The sequence below is a fragment of the Natrix helvetica genome (genome assembly GCF_964273705.1).
Source record: "Natrix helvetica genome assembly, chromosome: 2".
Taxonomy (NCBI): Eukaryota; Metazoa; Chordata; class Lepidosauria; order Squamata; family Natricidae; genus Natrix; species Natrix helvetica.
The window spans coordinates 23,641,097-23,651,499 of NC_138552.1; the positions used below are offsets into that span (position 1 = coordinate 23,641,097).

General features: G+C 37.7%; 1 protein-coding gene across 2 annotated transcripts in view; it reads right to left on the reverse strand.

The window, feature by feature from the left end:
- Nucleotides 1–10,403, reverse strand: part of TMEM267 (transmembrane protein 267) — a 437,091-nt gene extending 426,688 nt beyond the window's left edge. The window contains exons 1-3 of one of the 2 annotated variants that reach the window (XR_014174246.1): nt 10,365–10,403; nt 6,048–6,435; nt 2,644–3,950 (exon numbers count right to left, since the gene is read on the reverse strand). Coding sequence is in view for 1 of the 2 variants with exons in the window: in XM_081940099.1 (XP_081796225.1) it covers nt 3,615–3,950; nt 6,048–6,371 (660 nt within the window). In the remaining variant the exon portion in view is untranslated. Of the gene's footprint in view, nt 1–2,332; nt 3,951–6,047; nt 6,436–10,364 lie in introns of those variants that run through there. The other variant, XM_081940099.1, reaches the window with a different exon arrangement.

Consider the following 10,403-nt stretch of genomic DNA (forward strand, 5'->3'; position numbering starts at 1 on the left):
GTACCAGGATTTTTGGGGTAAAAATAAATTGGTGTTCTAAAGTTTTGCCTCTATTTTTTTCTAAGCTTGGGTCAAAAAGGTACCATTGATTCCATGTTCTGTGTTTCAACACTTGTAATTCTCTCATTGAAAAAAGAATCCTGCAGGCTATGGAGGACTTGAAAGAGCATTAGCCAAAGCCAGTAAAACCAAAAAATGTATAGTACTATTGCTGTCATTATTCTGTTCATGTGCATTGGAAGAAATCGTTGTGTTGTTTCCTTATCTTGATAGCTATACTATGCAAACTGGAAATACTTGTTTGTTTGTTTTAACAAAAAACCCCTTGGCCATTTTTCCTGCAAATTGCATAGTAGGTAGCATTTAGTGTGGATTACTATATTATGTAAGTCAAAAAAACAAGGAAGTAAGAGTTATTTCAACTCCCCATTGTTCCTTGTGATGAAATTATTAAAACTTTCTTGAAATTTACTCATTCAAAACACAATGTACTTGAAATTGTTTGCTAAAAAACAACTGCAAAAACACAATGCTCCCTTCAGTTTTTCTAGCACATAATTTACCTTTATGGCATAAGAAACACACACTGACAAGATTTTTCCCCGTACGCCAGTTTGTTCAAAATAATGGTTCTGCCTACTTTTCAAGTAATTCTTACGATTATATATTAAGAGTTTTTGAATGTGCACCTAAAATGTAATAAAACTTGAATTGTTCTAAGGGAGTATTCTGAGTTGGTCTAATTTTTTTCGTTTAGGACAAAACATGTTTCGTTTGATGCAATTTCCTATTGTTAATATGTAATGTGTGGGAAAGAGAACAAATGAAACCTATGAAATCTTTGGTTGCGTCTCTCTCAGTCCAACCCACTTCATGGATAGTTATGCAGAAAGAAAGAGGCAGGTGTAGGTAGTACTCTCAACTTATAACTATAATTGAGCCCACAATTTTGATTGCTAAATTGGGGGACGAGACCGTGCCCTATTTTACTTCCCCCCCCCCCCCGAGGTCATTAAGCAAACATGGCAATCATTAAGTGAACATGCTGGCTGTTAAGCATGGGGCAATACTCTGGGGCAGTTTTTGCTAGAAACTGGAAGTAAATCAGAGTTTCTGATGAAAATGTCGTAAATTGCGGTCATGTGAATTATGTAGCACTGGAGACAGCCCTAAATGTGGTCTGAATGCTAATTGCCCAAATTGGGTCATGTGACTGCAGAAGGGGAGACCCTCCTACACATTGGAACCATGAATCTGGATCATGAGTCTCATTTTTTGGGTCCGTCATAATTTGGAATGTTTGCTAAGTGACCGGCCACAAGTCAAGAACTACCTGTATTAAGTATACTTGCTGCCTTAAGTTGAAAGAAAGGATATTTCAACAGCAGGTATTTAAAGCAGTTTTAATGCAAAAGGAGTATTATTGGAAAACATTCACAGGAATTACTGTTCCCAATTCCACTTTCTTATGTATTTCTCAAGACAAGCAAATATGTGTGCATTTATATAAATAAAACAACAGAAGCAAACAGCAAAACAACAACAAAAGACAATGATCAGTTGTGGATGTTCCATTACTGGAGGTTTTTAAGAAGAGACTGGACTGAGCAGGGAGTTAGACTAGAAGACCTCCACAATCCCTTCCAACTGTTATTCTGTTAGAAACTATTTATCAAGATTGCTTAGAAGTTCTTGATAGTTTGCAATATTGCACATTTCAATATTCTTTTGCAAACCAAAAGGAATACTAACATTCAATAAAAGCAGAAAATATGTTAATTGGCACCAACTCTTCCAGGAATGTTAATTCTGTTATGATTTCAGTGAAAATCCTGAAAGCAAATGCATTTGTGTTCATACCAGGCAATACAATACATTATTCGTTTTAGCTGTTTTATATTCTTTATAAAATGGAAACCATTTCATTTCAAAATAAAAACATCTCTCCAGTGTTCTAAATGTTAAACAACCTCTCTGCAAGTGGCAAAAGAATGCCTGTTACTACATAATATTCCACTCATCTACCCCAATTTATACCACTCGTACTTAAGAAATTAGAGGCATAAAGGAGGACAGTACAAAATATTCAAAAGTCAGTATTAGTTTACATGTTGTGTCATTCATGAGAACATGAATGAACACCATTCTTCAAACTGCTAAGGCAGCTGCATCTTTTGCAATATAGATGCAGCCACTTTAAAACCTGTTCCTGGTTATTCTCCAAATGTACCTGCATGCCCAGCCACTTTGCCCATTATTACTGTGTTTTCCTGAAAATAAGACCCTGTCTTATATTTTTTTTGCACCAAAAAAGGCACCAGGTCTTTTTTGGGGGGGGAAGGGTGTCATCCACTGACTCACCTCACTTGCATGCGTTGCCCCCAGCGTCCTTTTCGCTGTCAGAGGCCTTCAGGAACTACTATTGTGGGCAGCAAGACTTATGCAGCCGATAACAGAGCTCTGAATAGATCCAGAACTCTGTTACCAGCTGCAGAGGCCTTCAGGAAAGCCTTGCTGGCTGCAGAAGAAATGGGCCAGCAAGGCAGGTGCCAGAGTGTGCAAGGCCTGGCAGCAACTGTCCCAAGTTGCTTGTAGGGAAGCTCCACCCCCATCCCCACCCTAGCTTAATTTTTACCTGTGCACCTGGAGTGGGTGGAGTCTTAATCAGGGCTTATTTTGGGGGGGGGGTTAGGGCTTATATTGAGCACACGTGTAAAAATCAAGCTAGGATTTACTTTCTCGGTAGGTCGTATTTTCAGGGAAACGTGGTAGTATTGTCTATAAATGCATATACATAGACACACAGAAATACTGTAGCTTTTGATATACAAGCCTTGCAAAACATGTGGCTGTTTTCATGATTTTTTAAAAAATATCCCTTCCTTTGTATACCTACCTGTTGGCAAAGAATTTCTTCTGAATACTTTGCACAACCCTACCAAAATATAGATTTTTAGGGAGCTGGCATTAACTCCAAAGGCCCCTATTTCTTGCCATTTCTTAAAGTGCAGTGTCACTACTATTTTCCTAAACAACGTACAGTGTTGAATTTTAAACTTTTTATCAGTGATGTTGTTCATATATTAAAAAAGGTGCAGATACAGCTGACAATATCTATGGCAAATACCTAAAGCAGAAGATACAGGAGAACATCTAGGTAATGCCGAGACAGATAGCATTTTATCCATTTTTCCCCATCTTTCAAGGGAAGCAGAGGGCATCAGCTGTCTAGAAATCTACAGTAATAGCTTCTATACAGTAAGCCCTTTAGTCCCGATGTTAAAGCAGATGCTGAAACAGAGGGAATGTATTTTGTTTGCTTTCTGAAACTAGAATCCATTTATTAAAAGGGGTTTTAGCCACTAGGTTCAGGCAAGAAAAACAACAATTGGGACCAGCATCTATTTACAGACACTTAACAAAAACGGATAACAATAAAATCTAAAAAAAAGGAGCTACCAATAAATTTTCCCCTACCAGTCACACAAATACCTTGTGCAGCAGTGACTGCAGGAAATCAACATCGTTTCATGAGGCTGTGTAACATTAACTTTGACCTAATTCAATAATCAGGAAAAAAATTATTTTCCAGAACAGAACCATCTTCAATACCTTTACACATCAATACGAATCCCATGTTTTATTGACATCAGTTCTCTTGTTCCGGTTAAATACAAAAGAAAAGAACAGAGATGAGGTAAAGTTGCGGTGATGGCCACATAAAGCCAGTAAGGCAGGGGAACCGTCTTTCCGAAGGGGCAGATCCACAGGCCATGGCGTATTCCATCTCGAACATGGTGCGAAGTCCAGGAAATGAACATCATCCAAGGAAGAAAGCACCAGGAATCCTTCAGCTTGAGGAAATGCATAACGAACTTTAACATCAGGCACACAACTGGAATCACAGTAGAACAGTGAAGAAATGGTCTATGTGGGAGAGTCAGGGCAGCCTGAGAGGGAGAAGAAAAAAAAGGTACAATCTTAGCTGGTATTGGAAAGGAAAAAACATAACAGCTAACATAACATAACAGCTGCACCAAATTAGTTGATTTGCACTTTATGCCCAGGATTATCAAAAGACAATAAAAAATGAGTGTATTAAAAACTTGCTCTTCTGGGTTTTTAAAGCAGATTGTCCTTACAGCTCCAGTTCTAGACCAGATGGATATTTTCCTTTATTAAATAAGGCAACTACTACATTTAGTCTGTTTCACTTGTAGTTGGTATCTTATGTGAACCAGAAGTGAGGAGTATAAATTATGATGGTCACAATGAATGGATAAGCCTTCAGTGCTTCCATCTATCTATCAAACTCAAAAAACCAAGTTACTTAAATACAACATTAAACCTACTGAATCAAAATTTGTAGATAAGAGTTAAATGAGAATTAGAAATCCTACATACAAAATCAATATATTCAAATTCTTTTTCAAGTTTGCCATCTACTGGAAAGGTGTAACAAAACAACTTGATTGCTACCTGTTTTAAAATGTTGGAGGGCAGATCTTTAAAAAAATATCAAAATTGAATGCTATGTTATTTCCCTCTGCTCTGTGGTGATAATTTTTATTTCAAATATATCTTTTCCTCTTAAATACACTATCCAAAAAGAGGGAATACAAACCAGAAACTAAATTCTTGTGATGAAATTTTAAATTCTTTCAACTATATTTTAACTGGGCACACTTTAGTAATAGTTTTCTATCAGGCATTCTTAATAAACTATAATTTTATTATAGCAGTATATATTTTTTACCTATGGAAATACAAGATTAAAAAGACTGCATATTAAGCCTGATTTCGTGGTTGGCCAACTTGCCTATTAAACAGCATAACAATCCTTGCTATTATTCCAAGGATCTTGAAGTATCTGAAGTGTGTGTAATGGGACAAACAGAGCAGCATTATCAGAGGATTATGCTTGGTTGATTATAGAGTTCTTATATCAGATGTCATGCTAGTTTCCCCCTCCTTAACTAAGGAACCAACCAACCTGCCAACCACAACACTGAACCAATGAACGTTTTTTGCAAACAATCAGACTGGACTGTTTTTATGGATTCTCAATCTTAATATCCCCACCACTTTTTAGAAAGCTTTCCATTTTTTAAGCTATGGCATTCAACTAGGAGATGGAAAGAGTTGATAAACAATGAGCTTTTATCCCCTCTGGTTTAAATACAGGTGATAATGAAGATATGGTAGTTCTGGAGAATAAAATCCTTTATAGCAGGAGTCTCCAACCTTGGCAACTTTAAGACTCCCAGAGTTGAAGTCCACAAGTCTTAAAGTTGCCAAGGTTGGAGACCCCTGTTTTTACAGTTATCCCTTGCCCCCAATTTCACTGTGAATTTTTTATTGTTTGTTCACCTATGGATTCCTCCACATAATGTACTAAAGCAGGATTTTAAAAAAGAATCTAATAAATAAATAAACAAACAAACAAAGCATAATGTTTTTTGTGCAAAGCCAACCAATGTGGTATGAAATTTTAACCATTGCTTAGCATTATGACTGAACCAAGCAATTCAATAAACTACTATGAAAACTAATCGAGGTTAATGTGTGCTCTCCATGAAACAAATATAAACTCCAGAATTTCCTCTAGAAAAACCTGGGAAGATCTGCCTCTGAGATTAGACAAGCTATGCTATTTCTTTTCATAGAAAACACATCTAATAAAGCTATCAAACGTTGTATATCTATCAATAACATGAATGAGTGATTTCACCCTAAAATTAAATGTAAATTACTCCCTAGCTTTGGACAGCAAACAACATGAAAAGCTGCCCAAGTTTCTTTTTAATCAAATTCAACACAGGCAAGAAATGTCATATCAAGGTGGGCCCCCCAAAATACTATTTTTATTATGCAATAAAAGTTGTAATTTAGTCTACTAAAGAGATTTGCTAAAACTTGAATTCATGATATTAATGAAGTTGTAAACTAATTTTTGCAACATTTATATTATTATTTAAAGTATCTTCAGATTTATTTGCTCATAAATATACTGGACATTTCAGGCGAATAAACTTATGTTTGCTTACCTTTAGTGAAAAGGAGCCAGCTAGAATAAAATGATCCATATCAATCACGGAGGACAGGAAACCAGCTAAAATTACTTCTGTAAAGTCACTTTTTTTCTTGAGTCCAATCACTATGGCCCATGACCACAGTCCTATAATACCATGCACCATATTATCGGACAATGCCCGCAGCCAGTAAGTTTGCTGAATGAAAGGAAATTGCAGAAGTCTATCTGCTAAATAGCAGAAAATCCCCAGTCCTAGACTTGAAATAACAGACGCTGTGCTGAACAACTGGAGAAGAGCATTGGCTTTTTCAGTCTCAGACGCCATAGCAAGCAGCATGTCTCCATCCACAAAATCTCATCAGGGTACACACAGCCCATTGTCTGTAAAATCTTCAGGCATTCTGTAATTATCACAAAGAAAGCTTAATGAGAAGCCTTACCAATTCTGATACTTTTCTTCCTTAAATAAGCAAAAATATAACAGAAATCAGTGAACTAATTGTAAACAAAAATTTTAGGTCACACTCCCATAGAAAGAAAACTATGCACCCTGGATACAGTTTGTAACATTTTTCATGTTTTGACATCACTGTATTATTTTCAAAAGTAGGCAATTATATTATTTTCAAATATTGGTAATGAAACATCTCAGAGAGCACCAAAACCCCTGGTCTCATTTTTATTTTACTTTTCTCTCTTAAGCCCTCTTAAATATCTTTAAATGTTTGTTTGTCTTAACCTTCGTCTCTAGCAAAAGGATATATGGTTATATACACGTATTTGCAATTGATAAATTTATCTTCAAAAGAAAAAAAAAGCACATTTCAATTATTCTTTTGAAGATAAACACAACATATGCGGATGAATTCTTAAACAGAATTGCAAGACTAGTTATAAAGGGAACAATAATTATTAAAATAACTAATATATTATTATTGAATTATATTTAATAGTAGTTGTTAATTTTATAATGTTTATAATGCCCATATTCACATTATCCAGGCCTTGTCACAAAATGGGATGATACTTTCTGAATGCTGGGTACAAACTACATTTCAGGAGGAAATGATTTCGAAATTTGATTTTATCCTGCATTTAAGCATCGGATGATGATATTAAAATAATTATAGTTGCCCCTCTGGAAAGTTCCTTTGTCCAGAATTAGAAAATGATGAATCTAAAGAATATGGCAAAGTAAAGATTTAAAAACGAAGGGTTGCTGTGCTTGTGCTTTGGTGAGGAAATTTGATATCTTAGGTAAAAAAAAGTAATTAAAGATCCATTTAGAATCATGCAACTAAATCTAACATAGATTGTCATACAAGTTTTTAAATTTAAGTGGAAACAGCAACAGAAGGAAACATGAGACTCTGTAAAAAAATCAGAATTATAGAGCAGTACGATCTAATACGTTACTGCTTATTCAGAGTTTTTTATGCACCCCATCTTCCAGCACTCTCAACTGGAGGATGGGGGTCAATCAATTCTATACTATTTATAATTGTGATTTTTATATGAATTCATAAGATAAAATAGTTTACCAGTTACACTTAATTGCTAGAGATTATATAAAACATTTTAAAAGCCAAGCTTACTGATTTATTCATAGAAACTTTGTCTTTATAGCCATAGTTTAAAAAGTGGCTATTACCACTGTAGCATTAAGTGTTTTTATCTGAGAGTAAAATTTTAACATATTCTCTCCCTGGTCTTGATTTTTAAGTAGGCCAGATTATATCTTGCTTTAGTAATTTGATTTTATAAATGCAATTCCATGCTGAAGTCAGTACTGTAATATTCTGATAATATTTTGCCCTGTTCTAACTTTCAAAAGAATTGCTTTTAGTGAATTTAAGAACTATGGCAAATGTACATCTCCAAGGGAAGCTTAACACTATACTTCAAACACACAGTGTACCTGATAACTGTTAGGATAACAGCTTAACTAAAAAGTATGTTTTACTACTGAACAATCACTCACAATAAAAGAAAATTTTCAACTTATGTTCACTTTTCAAGTTGTGATATTCTGCTATGCTGATTTTTTTAAAAAAAGTTATGTAACTACTTTAGATACCTGTTGCTGTCTAACAACAGCACAAACTGAACCTGAGATTTTATAGAAGCTGTAAATATCTACAGGGTGGGATGCAAAAATCATCATTTTTAAAGATACCATTTTGATTTTTTTTATGACTAAAGCCAGAAAAAATTACACGCAAACTTCACCCCAAAAATGTGTGGACTTATTTGTAGGGCTATTCTATTCTTTCCAATCTTCCTTTTTACTTCTCTCAATTTTGTTTAGCTATATAATTACTGCTATATATAATCTGTGATCTACCTTAAAACCCAGTCCTATTATTGTTATTGCTTTAACATCCCATTTAAAACATATTTCTGTTTTTTGCTACCTTCATTTCTACCCATTAAATCAATTTATCCTATATATACTGTATTTTCTCCTCCTGTGCAATAATTTTATTGTTTCTAAATTTAAAAAGTAATTATCTTTCATCATGACTGTTTACATCAGTGTCTAGATATGTATATCTCCTCAAATGTCTTTTCCAGTTCCTGTTACATGTTAACTTTTCTCAATTTCTGCTGTTGGTAGCTTCCATTTCCTTTAATGTTGCTCTTACCCATTGATTAATTTCATAGTAATCATACATGACACTTTATGCCAATGATTTTCAAACTTTGCAGCTTTAAGACATCAACTCCCTTGTGTGGATTTCATTTCTGGGAGTTTAAGTCCCCATATCTTAAAACTGTCAAGTTTGGGAAAACATTGCTTTACACAATACAATAAATGAGTTTGAGAACTTATGATGCTCATCATCTAAAATTTGACAGGAGAGAAGGCGAGATAGGAATCCACAGAATTCAACATCCTTTCACTTATGCTGGAAGCACTCATCCCATTGCCTTCCAGATGTTGTATATCCCATCCAGTGGTGGGCCTGGGGGTGTCCACATGGACGTGCGCAGCGCATGCATGCGTCTTAGCGCCTCTGCGATGCTCCAGCTGCTCCACGGAGCGTCGTGTAGGCACTGTATGCACCATGCATGTGCGCAGAAGCGCGGAAGCCTTAAAAGACAGGTAAGAAGCTCGGGCGGCTGGGTGGGCCCTCTGGAGCACCGTATCGGAACGGTATCCGGTGCTCCGGGCAGGCTCCGGAATGCCCGTACTGGGGCGTACCGCCTGCAACCCACCACTGATCCCATCTCACCCATTCCCATGCTGGCTGTGAATTGAAATCCAAGAAATCTGCAGAGCAAATATATATAACAGAAATAGCAGAGTTGGAAGGAACCTTGGAGGTCTTCTAGTCCAAACCCCTGGTCAGGCAGGAAAGCCTACATACCATTTCAGATAAATGTTATCTAATCTCTTCTTAAAAACATCAAGTGTTGGAGCATTCACAACTTCTGGGGGCCAGTCGTTCCATGGATTAATTATTCTGTCAATTTACTGCATTGTTGGGCCAAGCTGGACTCCTGTGACTTTATGATTATTGCCCAGGTAGCTTTTGTGGCAAACCATTCAAATGGTTTTTGCTTTTGCCTTTTTTCTTTTCTTTTTAGAGCTTTCCAATCTAGTCCAGAGCCCCGGAGACCCCTGTCTTCAGTTGTGGGAGCTTCATCACTTGAGACTTTCAAGAAGAGATTGGACTGCAATTACTGAATGGTGTAGGTAGGGCTTCTGCTTGAGAGGGCTGTGTGTGGTGGACTAGATGACCTACATGGTCCCTTCCAACTCTGTCAATCTGTTAAATTCCACCTCGCTCCACCCCCTAAGATGTAAACATCCACACCATTAACCCCACGCAGACTTAATCACCCTTCCCCGCAGGCCTCGCCTGCCACAACGGCAGCCGGTCCACACAGGAGGCTCAGCCGCCCAGGCTTTATCCAAGGGCCGAAGATGCAGGGATGGAGACGGGAGGGGGGGGGAGGAGAGACTTCGTAGCCATAGCTGACCGTTGCCCGTCTGTCTACGCTCTCTTGCCGTTGAGCGCAGTGAGGACTTCGTTCCCCTGTTGAATTTCTGCCTGGGGAAAAAAAAGGCAGGGGACCCCCCCCCTCCCCGCATCCTCTCCTGTCGCCCCCGGCAATACTGGCGATGCTCCTCGCATCCCTCCCTCTCGCTCACGAGGAGCTCCTTCGTTGTCAGCCGCTTCTGCCCCAGCCTCGGTGTCCTTCCGGATGGCCCCAAAAGGGATACCGGCTTCAGGGGATTTGGGGAGAAGGGGGGGGGAAGGCGTCCTTTGGCCCCGCGGCCACCGCACCCCGCCTCCTCCTCAGCCCCAGTTGCTTCGCTTACCTCACACCTGCCCCAGCTGAGGCGCCCATTGCCCGGCAA